The 20,568-nt window shown below is 43.1% G+C and overlaps 1 protein-coding gene across 1 annotated transcript in view; it reads left to right on the top strand.

Moving 5' to 3' along the window:
- Nucleotides 1-18,648, top strand: part of ATMIN (ATM interactor) — a 30,618-nt gene extending 11,970 nt beyond the window's left edge. Inside the window, exons 2-4 of the mRNA XM_073605513.1 lie at nt 5,802-5,927; nt 9,090-9,289; nt 16,543-18,648. Of these exons, the coding sequence (XP_073461614.1) occupies nt 5,802-5,927; nt 9,090-9,289; nt 16,543-18,295 (2,079 nt within the window). The 3' untranslated portion in view covers nt 18,296-18,648. The remainder of the gene's footprint in view (nt 1-5,801; nt 5,928-9,089; nt 9,290-16,542) is intronic.
- Nucleotides 18,649-20,568: the final 1,920 nt, after the last annotated feature.

The raw sequence follows: 20,568 nt of genomic DNA, 5'->3' as shown, positions 1-20,568 counted from the left end.
GTGAAAACTACCTATAGTGCCAGGAGGCACTTGTGACTGGGTGACCATGCAGAAGAGTACTTGTGAAACTGGCACAGAGTGTTGTCACCCTATAGCAGGAAGTGCCTGAACAAGGTCCTTCAGTGGCAGGGTTATAAAGTGGCATAATAAGAAAATCTGTAGATTTTAAACTGGAAATTGCTAAATGACGATAAATTATTGACCGCAGTAAAGCAGGCTGACTTTGTATTGTGGGCCAAGCTGCCACATTACTAGGTTCTGTCAGGGGAATTCAATAAAGCAGCTAAATCAGGCAAGCATTTGCACCAGGCTTGGTAACCTTGCTGCACCAAATTCAGGTAGTTCTAATTACCGCCAACAAATGTAAGCAAAGTGGTTGGGGATGGCAATGCCCATATTTGGGAAATGACTTGTCACTGGGTGGGCAGAGCCTGATGGGGAACTGAGTAACTAGTTCCCCAGTCAGCTCTGATTGGCAGTGGGTGCATTTGAAATCTGCGATTGGACTAAACAGCAGCTATGGGTGTGCCCGTTGCCATGTGCTGTCCATCAACAGAAAGGCAGACCCGATGGGGAACCAGTCTCTGAGTCCTCCCATTAGGCTCCACCTACCACACTGCAACTCCTTGGCCATACACCCGTCAGTGTGGGGCGCAGTGGTCAAAAAGGGAGTGTACTAAGGAAGGCGCATCCAGTGTGGACACTCCACCTTCGCTGCCGGGCCCCAACAGATTCTCAGACGGTACAAAAATTGAGCACAAGCACTACTCATTTTTGTGTGACGATCCGCCAAAATTCTAAAGGGCGTCTACACCACCTTTTATGCATTTCCCCTTCATTCTGTTTTTCTAAACGAAAGACGCCAGCAAATATGTCCCCACCAATAATGAAGCTCAACCAGTGACTCTGGAAAAGTGGTTAGATTAGAAAGCATAAAGAAATTATGTAAATCTGTTAGTTTTCTTCCTCCTTTTTCTTTTAATTTAAAAAAAAAATTTTTTTTTTAATTTTTTTTTTTTGGTGTGTGTGTGCCCGTGCCCGTGTGTGCCCAACGGTAAAGTAAGGCCACGACAATGAGAATTGCATAACATTTTTTCACTGCTTGTATGTATTGTGTAGCTACATTGTTATAGCTGATTACCAATGGCCATTTTCCACTAGCGAATTTCGGCTTTTTTTTTTTTTTTTTATTTAGTTTTGGGTCTAGACATTTGGCTTCGGAGCAGGCGCTGTGAATGCAGTGATGCCAGATCTATTTTTATTTTATTTTTTTTAAGCTAGTATGTAAGCTATTCATTCTGTGCATTTGTTTTGTTCTTTTCCATCTTTAACCACTTGAGTACAAGCCTGAATATACCCCTTCATTACCAGGCCATTTTTCTACTTTTAGTGCTGTGATAGTTTGGCTGATTCCTCAATCATGCAACATTGCCCCCAAATGAATTGTATTTCATTTTTGTGGCAGAGCTTTCTTTAGGTGGAGAAAACAGCTGGGGGAGTCGATGGTGGAGAAGGATCTGGGTGTTCTGGTAGATCATATACTTAAGGGCTGAAATAACTAATCGATTAATCGGCAACTAATCGATTATGAAAATAATCGATTACTATTTCCATAATCGATTAATCGGCCAGTAACATAATGGGGTTAAAAAAAAAACTAAAATGAGCCCTTTATAGTACAAAAAGAGCAAATCGCTACTGTAAAAATTACTTTCACAGTTCTACTGTAATAAAATGAACCCTTTACAGTGATTATCTGCTTTTTTTTTTGTACTATAAAGTGTAATTTTATTTTTTTTTAACCCCATAATTTTACTAAACGTTTTAGACTTGGTTCACATCTATGTGTTTTTTGGTGCTTTTTGCAGAAACACACTACAGTTCATTTACATGGTTTCCTATGGGACACGTTCACATCTATGCTTTTTTCAGCCACTGCGTGTTTGGAAAGGGTCAGGGACTTTTTTTTTTAACCCAAAACTGTGCATTTTTGGTTCAATATACTTCAATGGAGAAGCTGCAGAAAAGCATGTAATGTGTTTTTGCAGCAATTTGTGTTTTTTAATCTGCCCAACAACAAATTGGCCAAAATAATGCAAAAACGCAAATTGCAGCAAAAATCACGTGTGTAAAAATCAAAAAGCACTGCAGAAACAGATCACAAGCAAACTGCATAGGTGTGTACCGAGCCTTATGCTGGCCACACGGATCAATTTTCAGACGAGAATGTTGTTTGAAATTTTCACTTGCTTTTAACATTTCTGTTTAAAATGAATGTAATCTCTGTACGAAAACCACATACACTGTCTGAAAATTCCTTTGACCCAGAAGTTTTCTATTTCCAAATTTTCCCGTCACTGTGGTTGAAAATGAACGTCAATATGACCCCACTAACAATTAGAAAATCGAAAACCAATGTTCTTAAAATTACATTTTCTTTTTTTGAAGGAAGACATTGTTTTTTTTAATACAGAAACTTGATCTCTGAGTCTGATATTTACCAGATTTACTCTTTAATAGTATATACAGTATATCTCTTCTGTCTGTTATTCTCAGAGTGGATTAGAGATTTTGCTCCCTAACCATATAGTTGGTTATTTATATTTACCACTGCATAGAGATATTTAGGAATAAATTGCCTTTTTTAAAAAAAAAAAAACTTTACATATTAACTAAATTATACACCACACTTTTTTTGATGTTATTAACCGATTTAATCAATTAATCGAAACAATAATCGGCCAACTAATCGATTATGAAAATATTCGTTAGTTGCAGCCCTAATATACTTAAAGTGATATTAAAGGCTAGTTTCTTAAAAAAAAAAAAAAAAAAAAAAAAAAGAAGCCGGTTATTCACCTGCTCTGTGCAGAGGTTTTGCACATAGCAGGCTGGATCTTCCTCTTCTCACCCCCACCGGTGCTCCTGGCCCCTTCCTCCTACCAAGTGACCCTAGAGCAAGCAGCTTGCTGTGTGGGCACCTGAGCCATGACTCTGCGTGTCCATTCACACACAGAGCCGTGGCTTGGACACGCGCCCTCTCTTTTCATTGGCTCACTGGCTGTGATTGATAGCCAATGGCTCCCACTGCTGCCTCAGCCAACAAGGAATGAGTCCCCAGAGAGCTGAGGCTGATGTGCAGGTCACTGGATTGTGATGGGGCTTGGGTAAGTATGGGGGGGGGGGCTGCTTCACAAAAAACATTGAGCCACTTTAATAATGGCATGCAATACCAAGCTGCAGTTTCTGAAGCGAGCAAACAAATTTCTTGTATCAACAGAGGAATGGAGAGGGAGAGACCTAATTTTCCCCTGTACAAATCATTAATAAAAGGGCACCAGTTCACAAAAAGGGATATTTGAGAACTGGAGAGAGTGCAGAGAAGAGCAACCAAACTGATAAGAAGCATGGAGGAACTCTAGCTATGAGGAAAGATTAGAGGAACTGAATTTATTTTAACTTGAGAAGAGGAGATAAAGTGGGATATGGTCCAACATGTATAAATACATAAGTGGTCCATCTAGTAAACTTGGTGTTGAGTTATTCACTTACCGGCCATTGCAGGGGACAAGAGGCACTCTGTCTGGAGGAAAAGAGATTTAACCTTCAATATGGAAAGGCTTCTTCACAGTAAGAGCTGTGGAATAGACTCCCTCAAGAACTACTGTAGCTCTGGCCAGCTCAGTAGATTGTTTTAAAAAGAGCTGGATGTTTTTCTAAATGTACAAAATAATTGGATACTATTTTTTAGAAGTAATAATGCCAGGAGTAAATGATTCAGGGAATATTCAATTGCCTTCTGGGGGATCAGTAAGGAATACCCCCCCCCCCTCCACTGGAGGGAATTGGATCATGCTTTGGGGTTTGCCTTCCTCTGGATCAACTGTGTGTGTGTGTGTGTGTGTGTGTGTGTGTGTGTGTGTGTGTGTGTGTGTTTTTTGTTTTTTGTTAATTGGTTGAACTAGATAGACTCGTCTCTTTTTCAGCGTTTTTTTTTTTTTTTAGAAACTAATAAAAATGCCAGTCTTGAGATGGGTAAAATGCGGAGCTTGAAAATGATGCAACAGTACTGCTTGTACAGGTCATATACAGTGGTAGAAGGTGGATATCATCTGTACAGGAGAGGATGGGGAGGCAAAAGACCATCCCACAATCACATCTCCTCTACCCCAAATCTTCTACTGCCTGCAAACTGGAAGTATAGACTAATCATTCATTCGGTTCCTTCATTGTGAGAGGAAGGGGTGGGCTCTCAATTGTAAACAGCAGTACTGTTTACATTTGTGGTCACTGCGATTGGTCATCACAGCTATCGCTGGGTACAGAGCTGCTCGGATCGGCCTGTAAACCATTCGATGCAAGTAATTGCCACCAAGGGTTATTTCTGCTTTTAAAAATGTTTTAAAAATGTCACTGCAGAAATAAACATCCTCCCATATATCTGTCCACACATTTACAGTGGTAGACAAGTTGTTTAACCACTTCAATAACAGGCACTTATACACCTTCCTGCCCAGGCCAATTTTCAGCTTTCAGTGCTGTCGCAATTTGAATGACAATTGCGCGGTCATGCAACTAATGGGCACTGGCTGGTGGCATTGATGGGTACTTATGGGTGGCACTGATAGGTGGGCACTGATGGGTGGCACCAATGGACACTGATGGGTGGCACTGATGACACTAATGGATGGCATTGCTGGGCATCACTGAAATATAATGGTGCCAGTCAGTGCCCATTTGTGGGCACTGATTGGCACAGATCTGGCATAATTTGCACATGTGGATGGGCATGGGGTACATACCTGGCCATCCACATGTTGCCCACTTCCCTGGTGGTCCTGGTGGCTTCCCTGGTGGTCTAGTGCGAGCATCCGAGGGGGGCTACGCTGATAAACAATCAGCGCAGACCCCCCCCCGTCAGGAGAGCCGCCGATTGGCTCTCCTCTACTCACGTCTGTCAGACGCGAGTGAGGAAAAGCCGATCAGTGGCTTTTCCTATTGACGTCGTGATCAGCCGTGATTGGACATGGCTGATCACGTGGTAAAGAGCCTCCGAGGCTCTTTACCAAAATCGGTGGAGCGGTGTGTCAGATTGACAGACCGCTCCACTGATCGCCGCTATGCGCACCCCCATGGGCACGCAGCGGCATGTTATCCTGCTGGACGTCATATGATGCCCAGTCAGGATAACTGAACCACCGCCTGGCCGTCAATCTGTTATAGGCCGGGCAGGAAGTGGTTAAAGCTGAACTCTCTAGAAAACTATGATCTACACATCCAAAATAAACGTGAACTGTTACCTGTCAAATTTCTTTTTCGGTTTAGCCAGTTTTGTGATTTGGGCACCACCTACGGGAGGGAAAAGCCAGGTACTACACGCCAGTGCTGTTAAAATTAAGTTGTACGGTTAAGGAATTGCCATAATTAAATTGTTACAATGGGGCACACCCTGACTGCTGTGACCATAAACACTTTGTGTACTAATTTATAGTGGCACGTGGGTAAGAAGAGGTTAAGCTAGAAGGCACTCAGAAATAGAGTTGGCACTGAATATTCGGTTCTTGGTGGTCATAGGAAGAACCAATAATCTGATTCTTTACTGTAGGTAGGAAAAAAACTGCCAGTTTAAGGTTAAATAGATTAAGCTGCTAAAGTACGTTTCTGATTGCTGTCTATATGTTAAATAATTAACCTTTATTTAATAACTTTTTGTATCTGTATCCTGCTGTGTGTCACTTGTGACATTAATCTTCAATTTAATTGTTGTGTTTTTTTTTTTTTTTTTTTTTTTTCCTTTTCAGGAAGGAATATCCAATCCCACACTACGAAAAGACTTAAAAGCGTCACAGAAGCTATACTGTTGTCCAGTTGAGGGTTGTCCAAGAGGCACCAATAGACCCTTCTCACAGTTTTCTCGTGTCAAGCAGGTAACAGTTTATATTGTGCTTAAACTTTATTCTTTAGCTTTGGCCCATTCAGATTAAGTGATAATTGTATTTAAAAATGTGTCTTCAGAAGAAGATTCCAAAACGGCCTTATTGCAATGTATTCGTTAAAGTAGAAGGAAAGGCTAAAGAATATACCTGCTTTGAAATGTTGCCTCCATATCGCCCCACATACATTTTAGCAAAAACTGCAATGTAAATGCCTTTCTCCCTTATGGTATTCTATGTGGTCATATGACTTCAAAGCTCTGGCTCCACTGTGTAATCTGGTGTCCCAACAGCTAGGTTACGGTACTTGTAAAGAACAACATTTGTTTTCTTCAAATAAGCATTTTTTACTTACCTGTTCTGTGCCGTGGCTTTGCATAGAGCCAAGCCAACCTCATTTGGTGTCCCTTGCTGGCGTTCTTGGCTCCTTCATTTCGGGTGCCCCCATGGCAAGCTGCTTACTATGGCACTTGTGTGGGCTCAATCCAGGCCGAGCTTCTATAGACACACACACACGCACACACACACCGCGGAACGGCCTTGCCCCGTGCTTCCCCCTCACAGGATTTGATTGACAGCGCTCTTGCTGTTGCCTCTAAATCCTGTGAGGAGAGAGGAAGCAGCGCTGCTGCTCTTGGGCACAGAGATCGGCTCAGGTAAGTATTTAGTGGAGGGGGGGAGCTGATCATGGAAGGTTTTTTTACCTTAAAGTGTTATTAAAGCCTCGTGGGTGTTTTTAATTAAAAAAAAAAAAAAAAAAAAAAGTTGTTATACTTGCCTGCTCTGTGCATTGGTTTTGCACAGGACAGCCATGATCCTCTTCTTTTGGGGTCCCCCGCCGGCGCTCCAGGCCCCCTTTTCGGTGGGTGCCCCCGCACCGCTTTCCTTGGGGGCACCCGTGCCTGCTCGGTCTACATTCCCGCTGCTGCATCCATTGACACAGACAGCAGGACTCGGCTCCGCTCCTGTGTCACAGCTTTTGATTGATTGCAGCGTGAGCCAATGAATACCACTGCTATCAACCTGACCAATGAGGAGGGAGACAGCAGCGGAAGCCGCTGCTCTCCTGCAAGCTGCTGGATCAAATCCGGCTTGGGTAAATAAAAGGGGAGTCTGGGGGGGGCTGCAGCACAAAAGGTTTTTCATCTTAAAGCGGAGTTCCACCCAAAAGTGAAACTTCCGCTCTTTGTACTCCTCCCAGCAGCTGCTGGCTTTTAATTTTTGCAGCTTTAATGCATAGAATGCATGAAGGTGAAAACCTTAAAGGGGGTTGTAAACCTTTGTGTTTTTTCACCTTAGCCTTTCACCTGGCAGTGACCGCCCCCCCTCCCCCGTTTTACTTACCTGAGCCCTGGAACCGGACCTGGCGGGGATGCGCTGTCTCTCTGCCCGGGGTTCTCGACTCTTGATTGGATAAATTGATAGCAGCGCTGCCATTGGCTCCCGCTGCTGTCCATCAAATCCAATGACGTGGGGGGGCGGGGCCGAGTCATACATTCGGCGGCTACGGCCACCGAATGCTGGACTCGGGATCGCACCCGCAATGTAACCCCCTCGGGAGAGCGCTTCTCCTAGGGGGTTATCTGATGTGGGGAGGAGCCACGAGAGCCGCCGGGGGACCCCAGAAGACGAGGTTCGGGGCCACTTTGTGCAAAGCGAGCTGCACAGTGGAGGTAAGTATGATGTTTGTTATTTAAAAAAAAAAATGAACCCTTACAATCACTTTTTAAGGCTTTACAACCAATTTAATGCAGAGAACAAAACATTGGCCTTTGCAACCATTTTAACTAGCCCTACAGCAGTGAGATCACAGTTCCAGGCACTGATAGGGAAGAGTTCGCATTCAACAGTCGCACATCAACATAGATGTTGATGTGCGACTTTGAGGTCATGTGGAACTTAGGTCATGTGACCACATGGAAGAACTTGGGAGAAGGTTATGTACATTGCAGTTTATGCTAAAAAATATGGGGAGCAATGGAGAAGTAATGTTTTAAAGTAGATTTTTTTTTTTTTTTTTTTTTTTTTCCGTAACCTTTCCCTTTAACGTAAAACTTAAAGGGAAGGAATGCAGAGGTCACATTTGATTAAAGCCGCATCTCTGTAATTTTTAGGCAGCTACATTTTATATGCAAATCTACAAGTTTCCTGTAAAGTTTAGATCTAGGCCCTATCATCTGAGCCTCCCTATTGGTCAGTCAGGCCAATTGTTACAAACCAAGAGCTTTATGCTATCTGGGGATTTTTCGAGAGAGAGATTCCCTCACTTGCTGTCCCAGTGACCACAAATTTGGTTTTACTAGACAGAAAGGGAGAAACTGCAACAGGGATGCAGACAGAAATAAACATTTAACAGGGGTTCTAGCCTGGGGCGTGGTCTGGACAGCAATAGAGTAGGGCAGACATAAACTGAGGCGCTGCAGATCAAAATGGAGAGCTCCTCCTGCCCCCTGCCATGCTGCTATGGTGATCTTGTCGCCCGGGCGGAGGAGCCAGGAGAGGACACACTGACTCATAACAGCCTCTGAACTGACAAAAGTAGGAGTCCTGTGCAGGGGAGGCAAAGATTGGAATGGGGAAGTGTGATGTTAAAGAAGAATGGGGGGGGGGGAGGCTGTAGACTGCAGGGGCACTGATGGAGGAGGCTGTGATTGCTAGGGGCACTTTTATATAAAGGGGACTGGTTTTTAAGGGGCACTGTAATTATATCATAGTGCCTCCTTTACAGTGCAGACCCTGTTACATTAATGTAAAGGGGGGGGGGGGGTTGTGATGTGAAGGGGAACTGAGGACACTGTGGGACTGCTTTTTAAAGGGGCAACTGTGATGTGAAGGGGGCTGTGGATACCGATATATAAAGGGGGGTCTGTGCTGTAAAAGGGGGTTGTGGTGTGAAGGGGGGCTGACGACAGACTCTGAGAATATCCCATCCACCAAAACCACCTCCCACCAAAGGGGGGTAGTTAGGGTTATTTATGGGTCCCACCGCTAGCATGGGAGTGCTACATCTTGCATGTAATTGTCACTTTTGTATTCCTTTGTCTATACTGAATTAGTTTTTCTTTAATGCTTGCAACAGAAAACTTTTATGTTCACTAGTTGTAAGCAAATTTTCAGTTTGTTTTTTTTTTTTTTGCTTTTTTTTTTGATTTACAGCACTTTATGAAAATGCACGCAGAGAAAAAGCACAAATGTGAAAAATGTGGAAGCTCGTATGGCACAGAATGGGACTTAAAGCGACATATTGGGTACTGTGGGAAGACTTTCAAGTGCACCTGTGGATGTCCTTACACCAGCAGAACTGCCCTTTTATCGCATACTCATAGAATGGGCCACGAAGTTCCCCTTGAACACAGGTGAAAGAGCTTTGATATGCTTGCTGGATATTTATAAACTCCGATCCTCTTCTTTTTGGGTCTCCTGCCGGCAAACCTAGCTCGGATAGCCACATTCCTGTGAATTTACATTCAGAAGGTTTTTGCCTTCATGCTTAGAATGCATTAAGGTAAAAAACCTTCTGCCTTTAGAACCACTTTAGTGTACACCTGTGTCAGGGATGTATTACAGATGCAAAGGTGTTGGTGCATCCCTGTGCAGGCAGTTCCATTCATGCCAGTTGGGAAGCAGCAGCTACATGACACAACCACTGCTCCCAATTTAACAGCTGTGTGGAGATGCCACCCCGAACACTCACACAGCTGTCAAATTGGGAGCAGTGGTTCTGTCCATGCAGCCACGCTGCATCCCAACTGACATAAATAGGACTGGCATCCATGGAACTCCTGTGCCTCCTCGAGTGGACAAACACGAGCATACGCTTAACCACTTGCTGACCGCCTCACGCATATATACGTGAGCAGAATGGCACGGGCAGGCAAAATCACGTACCCATACGTGATTGCCTTCCCGCGGGCGGGGGGTCCAATCGGACCCCCCCCCCCCCCCCGGTGCCAGCGGCGGTCGGCATTTGGCTATGAGCGATGAGAGACGAGGGGGAGACCATCCGATCGTGGCCCCCCCCTCGCGATCGCTCCCAGCCAATGAGGAACATCCCCTGCCTGTGTATAGTACACACAGGCAGAGGATGTGATGTCATCTCTCCTCGGCTCGACAGTTTCCGTTCTAGCGCCGAGGAGAGAAGACATGTAAGTAAGCGCGGATATAGGCGTGACACCCGCTATTATTGTCTCTCCTGTCCTGACAATCCTGGTCTTTGCATTGGTGAATGTTTTGAACGCTACCATTCACTAGTTGAGTATTAGCGTAGGGTACAGCATTGCACAGACTAGGCACACTTTCACAGGGTCTCCCAAGATGCCATCACATTTTGAGAGACCCGAACCTGGAACCGGTTACATTTATAAAAGTTAGTTACAAAAAAAAGTGTAAAAAAAAAAAAAAAAACAAAAAAAAAAAAAACACATACAAAAATATAAAATAAAAAATAAATAGTTGTCGTTTTATTGTTCTCTCTCTCTCTATTCTCTTTCTCTCTATTGTTCTGCTCTTTTTTTACTGTATTCTATTCTGCAATGTTTTATTGTTATTATGTTTTATTATGTTTGTTTTTCAGGTCTGCAATTTTTTATACTTTACCGTTTACTGTGCTTTATTGTTAACCATTTTTTTGTCTTCAGGTACGCCATTCACAACTTTGAGTGGTTATACCAGCATGATGCCTGCAGGTTTAGGTATCATCTTGGTATCATTCTTTTCAGCCAGTGGTCGGCTTTCATGTAAAAGCAATCCTAGTGGCTAATTAGCCTCTAGACTGCTTTTACAAGCAGTGGGAGGGAATGCCCCCCCCCCCCCCACCACCACCGTCTTCCGTGTTTTTCTCTGGCTCTCCTGTCTCAACAGGGAACCTGAGAATGCAGCCGGTGATTCAGCCAGCTGACCATAGAGCTGATCAGAGACCAGAGTGGCTCCAAACATCTCTATGGCCTAAGAAACCAGAAGCTACGAGCATTTCATGACTTAGATTTCGCTGGATGTAAACAGCGCCATTGGGAAATTGGGAAAGCATTTTATCACACCGATCTTGGTGTGGTCAGATGCTTTGAGGGCAGAGGAGAAATCTAGGGTCTAATAGACCCCAATTTTTTCAAAAAAGAGTACCTGTCACCACCTATTGCTATGATAGGGGATATTTACATTCCCTGAGATATCAATAAAAATGATTTAAAAAAAAAAAAAAAAAAAAATGAAAGGAACAGTTTAAAAATAAGATAAAAAAGAAAAAAAAAAAGCACCCCTGTCCCCCCTGCTCTCGCGCTAAGGCAAACGCAAGCGTCGGTCTGGCGTCAAATGTAAACATCAATTGCACCATGCATGTGAGGTATCACCGCGAAGGTCAGATCGAGGGCAGTAATTTTAGCAGTAGACCTCCTCTGTAAATCTAAAGTGGTAACCTGTAAAGGCTTTTAAAGGCTTTTAAAAATGTATTTAGTTTGTCGCCACTGCACGTTTGTGCGCAATTTTAAAGCATGTCATGTTTGGTATCCATGTACTCGGCCTAAGATCATCTTTTTTATTTCATCAAACATTTGGGCAATATAGTGTGTTTTAGTGCATTAAAATTTAAAAAAGTGTGTTCTTTCCCCAAAAAATGCGTTTGAAAAATCGCTGCGCAAATACTGTGTGAAAAAAATGAAACACCCACCATTTTAATCTGTAGGGCATTTGCTTTAAAAAAATATATAATGTGTGGGGGTTCAAAGTAATTTTCTTGCAAAAAAAAATAATTTTTTCATGTAATCAAAAAGTGTCAGAAAGGGCTTTGTATTCAAGTGGTTAGAAGAGTGGGTGATGTGTGACATAAGCTTCTAAATGTTGTGCATAAAATGCCAGGACAGTTCAGAACCCCCCCCAAATGACCCCATTTTGGAAAGTAGACACCCCAAGCTATTTGCTGAGAGGCATGTCGAGTCCATGGAATATTTTATATTGTGACACAAGTTGCGGGAAAGAGACAAAATTTTTTTTTTTTTTTTTTTTTTTTATTTTGCACAAAGTTGTCACTAAATGATATATTGCTCAAACATGCCATGGGAATATGTAAAATTACACCCCAAAATACATTCTGTTGCTTCTCCTGAGTACGGGGATACCACATGTGTGAGACTTTTTGGGAGCCTAGCCGCGCACGGGACCCAGAAAACCAATCACCGCCTTCAGGCTTTCTAAGGGCGTACATTTTTGATTTCACTCTTCACTGCCTATCACAGTTTCGGAGGCCATGGAAAGCCCAGGTGGCAAACCCCCCCAAATGACCCTATTTTGGAAAGTAGACACCCCAAGCTATTTGCTGAGAGGTATAGTGAGTATTTTGCAGACCTCACTTTTTGTCACAAAGTTTTGAAAATTGAAAAAAGAAAAAAAAAATTTTTTTTTCTTGTCTTTCTTTATTTTCAAAAACAAATGAGAGCTGCAAAATACTCACCATGCCTCTCAGCAAATAGCTTGGGGTGTCTACTTTCCAAAATGGGGTCATTTGGGGGGGGGTTTGTGCCACCTGGGCATTCCATGGCCTCCGAAACTGTGATAGGCAGTGAAGAGTGAAATCAAAAATTCACGCCCTTAGAAATCCTGAAGGGGGTGCTTGGTTTTCGGGGCCCCGTACGCGGCTAGGCTCCCAAAAAGTCCCACACATGTGGTATCCCCATACTCAGGAGAAGCAGCTAAATGTATTTTGGGGTGCAATTCCACATATGCCCATGGCCTGTGTGAGCAATATATCATTTAGTGACAACTTTGTGAAAAAAAAAAAAAAAAAAAATTTGTCACTTTCCCGCAACTTGTGTCAAAATATAAAACATTCCATGGACTCAACATGCCTCAAAGCAAATAGCTTGGGGTGTCTACTTTCCAAAATGGGGTCATTTGGGGGGGGGGGTTATGCCATCTGGGCATTTTATGGCATTCAAAACTGATAGGTAGTGAGGAGTAAAATAAAAAATGTACGCCCTTAGAAATCCTGAAGGCAGTGATTGGTTTTCGGGGCCCCGTACGCGGCTAGGCTCCCAAAAAGTCCCACACATGTGGTGTCCCCGTACTCAGGAGAAGCAGCTAAATGTATTTTGGGGTGCAATTCCACATATGCCCATGGCCTGTGTGAGCAATATATCATTTAGTGACGACTTTTTGTAATATATATTTTTTTTTTTTTGTCATTATTCAATCACTTGGGACAAAAAAAATTAATATTCAATGGGCTCAACACGCCTCTCAGCAATTTCCTTGGGGTGTCTACTTTCCAAAATGGGGTCATTTGTGGGGGTTTTGTACTGCCCTGCCATTTTAGCACCTCAAGAAACGACATAGGCAGTCATAAATTAAAGGCTGTGTAAATTCCAGAAAATGTACCCTAGTTTGTAGGCGCTATAACTTTTGCGCAAACCAATAAATATACACTTATTGACATTTTTTTTTTACCAAAGACATGTGGCCGAATACATTTTGGCCTAAATGTATGACTAAAATTGAGTTTATTGGATTTTTTTTAGAACAAAAAGTAGAAAATATCAATTTTTTTCAAAATTTTCGGTCTTTTTCCGTGTATAGCGCAAAAAATAAAAACGGCAGAGGTGATCAAATACCATCAAAAGAAAGCTCTATTTGTGGGAAGAAAAGGACGCAAATTTCGTTTGGGTACAGCATTGCATGACCGCGCAATTAGCAGTTAAAGCGACGCAGTGCCAAATTGTAAAAAGTGCTCTGGTCAGGAAGGGGGTAAATCCTTCCGGGGCTGAAGTGGTTAAAGTGGTATTAAAGGTTCAGCTTTAAAAAAATAAAATACAGACATGTCATACTTGCCTGCTCTGTGCAATGGTTTTGCACAGAGCAGCCCCGATCCTCTTCTTCTCGGGTCCCCTGCTGGCTCTCCTATCTGCCCCACTTTAACCAGTACCCCCAATAGCAAACCACTTGCTATGGGGGCACTGGTGCATGCTCATTCACAAGCCCTGCTCTATGCGTCTATAAGATGCACAGAGCCGCTGCTCAGACCTACCTCTGCTCTCTCCTCGTTGGCTCACTGGCTGTGACTGAGCCAATGGCTCCCGTTGCTGTCTCTGCCAATGAGGAGAGAGAGTCCTGGGACAGCCGATGCTCTCGTGCACATTGCTGGGTTGGGAGGGGGCTCAGATGAGTATGGGGGGGGGGGGGGGGGGGGCAGAACACAGTAACACAGGTTTTTACCTTCATGTATAGAATGCATAAAGGAAAAAAACCTTCAGCCTTTACAACCACTTTAAATAGCCAACAAGGAACAAGGGCCTTACTGACTGAGAAGTTTTAGTGAAACTGCAATCGGCCTCATGCCTCCTCCCATTCCCTTTTTTTTTTTTTTTTTTTTATTCAGGGGTAGGCAACCTCAGTACACCAGTTGTGGTTAAACTACAAATCCCATCATGCCTCTGGGAGTCATGCCTGTGGCTGTCAGTCTTGAAATGTCTCCTGGGGTTGTAGTTTCACTGCAGCGGGAGCATCAAGGTTGCCTACCCCTGCTCTTATTGAACAGGGGACTTTTGCTTAGGGGTTATATTGTATGACTTAAATAAACCCTAATCTCTGATTTAAAAAAAGATTCTATTCACCTATTGTATGTATTCTTACCTTCTATTGCTCTCAGCCTCCTCGAGTCTTCAAATACCTTTTTGTTGCTTGCTCCTGAAATGGACCATGGGAATCTGTAGTGTGCATGACTGCAACTAACATGCACTGCTTATTGCAACAAAGGATAGGTTCTGGAGCTCACAACGGATGTTGCAAGGAGACAGAAAAAACACAAATGATTTAATGAAAAAGATTACTGACGATTGCTGGACCATTGGGTAGTGGATGTGTATAGATTTGGAAAATAAAGATATTATTTAGGTTTGCACCGATACTAGTATCGGTGCCGATACCAAGCATTTGCCAATATCGAACATCGAAGCCGATACCCTTTCCGAATGCACAGTCAGTGATCACTCACTCTGTTCATTCATAACTGTCACTGAGCATTATTAACTGTGTTTACGATGCTTCAGTTTATGAATGGAGAGGAGCCGCTGTCTCCTCTCCATTCACCTTCAGTGCAGCTGAGGCTGCAGAGAAGGATTGGGGGAATCTGTCCTCAGATAAAAACAAAAACTACTGACATAGTCCATGTGTCATCAGTGCTACATATCCATGCCACTGTCGCATGACATTAAAGGGGTTGTAAACCCTCGTGTTTTCACCTTAATGCATCCTATGCATTGAGGTGAAAACTTCTGACACTGACCGGCCCCCAGCCCCCGTTTTATTCACCTGAACCCTTTGATCTCTAAGCGGAGACGCACTCTTCCTCTCTGCCCAGGGTTCTCGGCTTTTGATTGAATAGATTGATAGCAGTGCAGTCATTGGCTCCCGCTGCTGTCAATCAAATCCAATGATGTCGGGGGAGGGGCCGAGTCCGGAATTCTGTGTCTATGGACGCAAATGCTGGACTCGGGAGCGCGCCTGCAAGGTAACCCCGAGGGAGAGAGCTTCTCCCAGGGGGTTTACTGATGCGAGGAGGAGCCGCGAGTGCCTCCAGGGGACCCCAGAAGAGGATGATCGGGGCCACACTGTGCAAAATTAACTGCACAGTGGAGGTAAGTATGATATGTAATTTAAAAACAAAAAAAACTTTAAGAAAAAGGTATCTGTAATCGGTATCGGTGAGTACTTGGGATGGGGGGGGCTGAAGTATCAGTACTTGTACTCAGTCTTGAAGTGGTATTGGGACAACCCTAATATTGTTTAGTGTCAGTTTCGTTCAAGAAGTCAAGCCCCCCTAGCAAGTAAAAGTAATTTCAGAAGGTATATAGGGAAGGAGTGTCTTGAAAAGCGAGGTAACCGCACTGTTGACATTTTTTTAAATGGTCAGTGTGAAGAGCAAGTTTACTTTAAACACTCTACTGTTTTTTGGTCTTTTTTCAACACTGAGGACAGGACCCCCTTATAATGGCCATGGCAGGTGAGCTGAGGTTTCAGATGCAGAAATTTTTATCCAAGTCCCGGTGTCTTGTCGAATACAGTCCCCTATCCAGAAGTGTCCGCCCTGTACTGCGCAGGCGCAGTACGGAGGACAAACGAGACGCCGAAAGTCTCCGAAGTTCAACAGCTGATCGTCAGCTGTACACGGCGCCTGCGCGTTTATTCTTACCCTGTGTCCAGGATCATTCCCTACTATCCAAGTGGACATAGAGTTAGAATAAATAGTTGCCGAGCGCAGCGAGGCCGTGCCCGAAGCGTGGCGAGCGAAGCGAGCCCGCGAGGGGCCCTCTTACACAGCCATCGCTAACAGGTGCCCGAGCGCCGTGTACAGCTGATGGTCAGCTGATCAACTTCGGACATTTTCGGCATCTCCTGCTGCTCCGTACTGCGCAGGCGCTGCGCCTGCGCAGTACGGGGCGGACACTATCTGATAGGAGGACACTATATGTCAGAACACCGGAAAGCTGTAAGAAGCTGCTGAGCAAGTTTTCCCGGCATCATCTATTCAAAATACAATTTTGGATAGACTAACCTGTTAATTATAAATCATTTTAACCCTTGCCTTTTCCATGATGATTTACACATAATGTCTTGTTATTTGCAGAGACCCCCCTGTAAAGAAAAGAAAACTGGATGCATTAAAACAGAACCAGAAAGCTGTGAATGAGGAGCGTGTTGTCAAAAATGATCAGCTCGAAGCAGTTACAACTTCTGAACAGCAGATGGCAGAGTTAAAGGCATCATCTGGGAGTGAAACTTGCATTGCTTCCTATATTACAGGAGACACTCCTCTACAGCCAAGCCAAGCACAAAAACTCTTGTTACCAAAGCCTAAGTTGGCAGTAGTTAAATTACCAATCATGCAGCTGGCTCACCTGCCTGTCCTAGTCTCGACCAACGACTGTCCTATGAAATCTGTAGTGTTAGCAGTTAATAGTCGTGGACCAGTCATAAGTACATTGCAATTCATACCTCATTATAGCGGAACAGTCCTTCCAAGTCTGGATGCTGAGACTTCGTTATCTAGTAACCTCCCTCAAGCAAGTTGTCTAGGAGCTGCTAATTCTTATGTACAAGTCAATATGGGTAGACTATTGCCCAGTGACTCGCACTTCAAAAGCAAAATCACATCTGATGTTCAAACGGACTTATCTTATTTTACCCCCAGCGCTTTTCCCAGCACCTCCTGGACTGCCAATGAGTTTAGCGTTTCATCTTCTTCCCAAACAGACTTGTCCTTTACTGCCCAGATGACTTTGCCCATCAGTGTAGAGACTCAAACACTGCAGGACTCGTCTTCATTGCCCCCAAAATCTCAGCCAGAGGATTCCGTCAATTCTTGTGTCAATTGTGGAATCTCTCGGGAGACTCAGACGAGTAGTGCTTCTCAGCTGAGAGAGAACCCTCTGTTGGTGGACCAGGCGGTCAGTTGTGATCTCTTCAATGACACTAATTCCTTTTACACTGTGTCTACACAGACAAACCAACCAGACAGTACCTACATCCCTGGAACCTTGGGGCAAAACCTACTGAATACAGATGCCATTAAGGACATCAGAGTAGAGGAAATGAAACCTCCCTCTTTCATTCATTTCAGCACACAAAATGGGACCTTCCCATCCCAAAACATGACCGATAACCAAACACAAACTATGGAGCTATTAAGTGACCTCGAAAAAATCCTATCGGACAATATATCCAGCCAGCCGTTGGATAATCGCAACCTGCTCTCAGCTGGAGAAGCCCATATATCTTCTAACTGTAACCCCAACACAGGCATCGATTTCGACATAGATGATTTCTTTTCAGCATCCAATATCCAGACCCAGACCGAAGAGAGCATGCTGAGCAATCTGAATTCTGAATATTTGGATATTGAAACCCAAACAGATTTTCTGTTTTCGAATGACTCGACCCAATCGTTTTCAAACAAAGGCAATTCCAATATGCTGGGGATGGAGATGTTTGATACTCAGACCCAGACGGACTTGAATCTTTTTCTGGACCGTAATACTCCCTTGCGTCTGGGTAGTCTCTTGAAACAGTCAAGCTTTTCGATAAGCACGGACTCTTCTGATGCAGAAAGCCACACAGATGGAGCATCGACCAGCAAAAATGTGCCATGCCCTGCGCTGGAGAGCCATGTACAGCAGAACAGCGCCCAGACACAAACCACCGACAGCTGCTTTGAGACTCTTGGAAGTTTATTCCTTACGAGCAACGAAACCCAGACCGCTATGGATGACTTTCTCCTGGCAGATCTGGCATGGAATACAATGGAGTCTCAGTTCAGCTCAGTGGAGACCCAGACCTGTGAGGAGCGCTACGCTTTGTTTTCTGACAAATCTGAGCGCTAACTGGCACGCCTTCAGACTCAATCATACCGATAGCAGTGAATGAATTCTAACATCCTCCTTTGCTTTCTATTTATTGGTTTTGTCTCTGCATGTCTTAATGTAATACCTCACTATTTCTGTCCGTCTGCACAGCCTTTATAGATCGTCGTGTCCATTAGTAGGCATGGCATAAATATTAAATGCTGTTTTTATTTAATGTGATTCTGAATTGCATGATGTTGTACACCAATCTTGTAGACTTTTGGTCTATTTTGTATATTGGCGCAAACACCTAGAAAAGCACTTTATTTATTTGGTTTTCATTGTAAATTATTTATAGTGTGACGATAAAGAATTATGTGGCTGACTGTAAACTTCTTGTGGTTCTTTGCTTAAAACGGTCTTACACTGAAAGTTTGAAATATGTGCAAACATACAGCAGCTTTTTGTGCACTAGAGCTAGCCATACGTTAGTAGATTTCCGAGCGAGTATTCTCAGTACATTTGATGACTTGCTGAATGTCTGTTTTTTTTACTCACATTAAGACCAGGCCAATTCTGACACTTCTCACATAAATGTAAAAATCTGCATTTTTTTTTTTTTTTTCACATGAAAATTACACATATATAGATTCTTTTTATATAATCTCTTTTTAAGCAGTGGCCCTAGAGAATAAGATGGTGGGTATTACAATTTTTTTGGCACCCACTTTTTTTTTTTTTTTTTTTTTTTTTTTTAAATGCAAAATTTTGGGGAAAAACAGTTTAACCACTTACCGACCGCCGATCTATGCCATCACTTTGAGAACGGATATCGTTGTTATGGCAGCAGCTAGCTGCCATATCCCCGTGTTCGGCCTGCGGTCGGCTACAAGATAAAAGTGGTCTCAGCGGTGGATTCGCTGCAAGATCACTTTTTTATCGGCGGTGGGAGAGGGACCTCCCGCCACACTCCGGTGCCCTCCGCCACTTACCGCAGCCGTCGGCAGAGAAAGGAGGCAATCCGGTCCTTCTCAGGGCTGTGCATGGAGAGGGGAAGATGGCCCCCACCCGTCTCCTTGACATTGCAGGGCGGAAGCAACGTCAAAACGTCACTTCCGCCCATAGCTCTTAAAGGGCCATTTTTTTCTTTAAATCTTCTTTTTTTTTTTTTTTTTTTTTTTTTTTTTATATATGACGATTTTCTTTTTTTTTAATTTCATTTTAGTCTAATTATGAGATCTGAGGTCTTCGACCCCAGATCTCATGTTTAATAGGTCCTGTCATGCTTTCTTTCTATTACAAGGGGATGTTTACATTCCTTGTAATAGGAATAAAAGTGACCAAAAGTTTTTTTTTTTTTTGTTTTTTAACTGTGTAAAAGGTAAAATATTAAAATAAGAAAAACAAATTTCTAAACTTGCCCCTTCTTCTCGCATGCAGAAACGAACGCATACGTGAGTAGCGCCCGCATATGAAAACAGTGTTCAAACCACACATGTGAGGTATTGCCGTGATTGGTAGAGCGAGAGCAATAATTCTAGCCCTAGACCTCCTCTGTAACTCAAAACATGCAACCTGTAGAATTTTTTTAAAGGTCGCCTATGGAGATTTTTAAGGGTAAACGTTTGTCGCCATTCCTCGAGCATGCGCAATTTTGAAGCGTGACATGTTGGGTATCAATTTACTCGGCGTAACATTCTCTTTCACAATATAAAAAAAAATTGGGCTAACTTTACTGTTGTCTTATTTTTTTAATTCAAAAGAGTGTGGTTTTTTTTTTTTTTTTTTCCAAAAAAAGCACTGCACAAATACGGTGTGACAGAAAGTATTGCAACAACCGCCATTTTATTCTCTAGGGTGTTAGGAAAAATAGTGTATAATGTTTTGGGGTTCTAAGTCATTTTTCTAGCAAAAAAAACAATTTTTAACTTGTATATACACATCTAAAAAAAAAAAAAGAGGCTCAGCCTTTAAGTGGTTAATGCATTTTGGTGCACACAAACCCCTTAGAATACCCATTTTTTATTTTTGGTAAGATATAAAATACTGAGTAAATCGATACTGAACATGTCACACTTTAAAATTGTACACACCCGTGGAAATTATTTTATCTTTACACTCCTTCCCCCTTCTTCCCCTTTTTTTTTTTTTCTCCCTTCACTGCGTTTTGAAAGTGAACATTTATTTGACCCCACTAATCATTAGAAAATCAAACGAAAAATTCTTAAAACAAAGTATAAAATTCTACATTGTACTAGTATTTGGCCAGCATAAGGCAAAATGTTAGAAAGATATATTGCCCCCAACTGGCC

Source organism: Aquarana catesbeiana, linkage group LG11 (assembly GCF_042186555.1).
Source record: "Aquarana catesbeiana isolate 2022-GZ linkage group LG11, ASM4218655v1, whole genome shotgun sequence".
Taxonomy (NCBI): domain Eukaryota; kingdom Metazoa; phylum Chordata; class Amphibia; order Anura; family Ranidae; genus Aquarana; species Aquarana catesbeiana.
The sequence above is the reverse complement of the archived record's forward strand: the minus strand, read 5'-3'. Positions and strand labels throughout refer to the sequence as shown.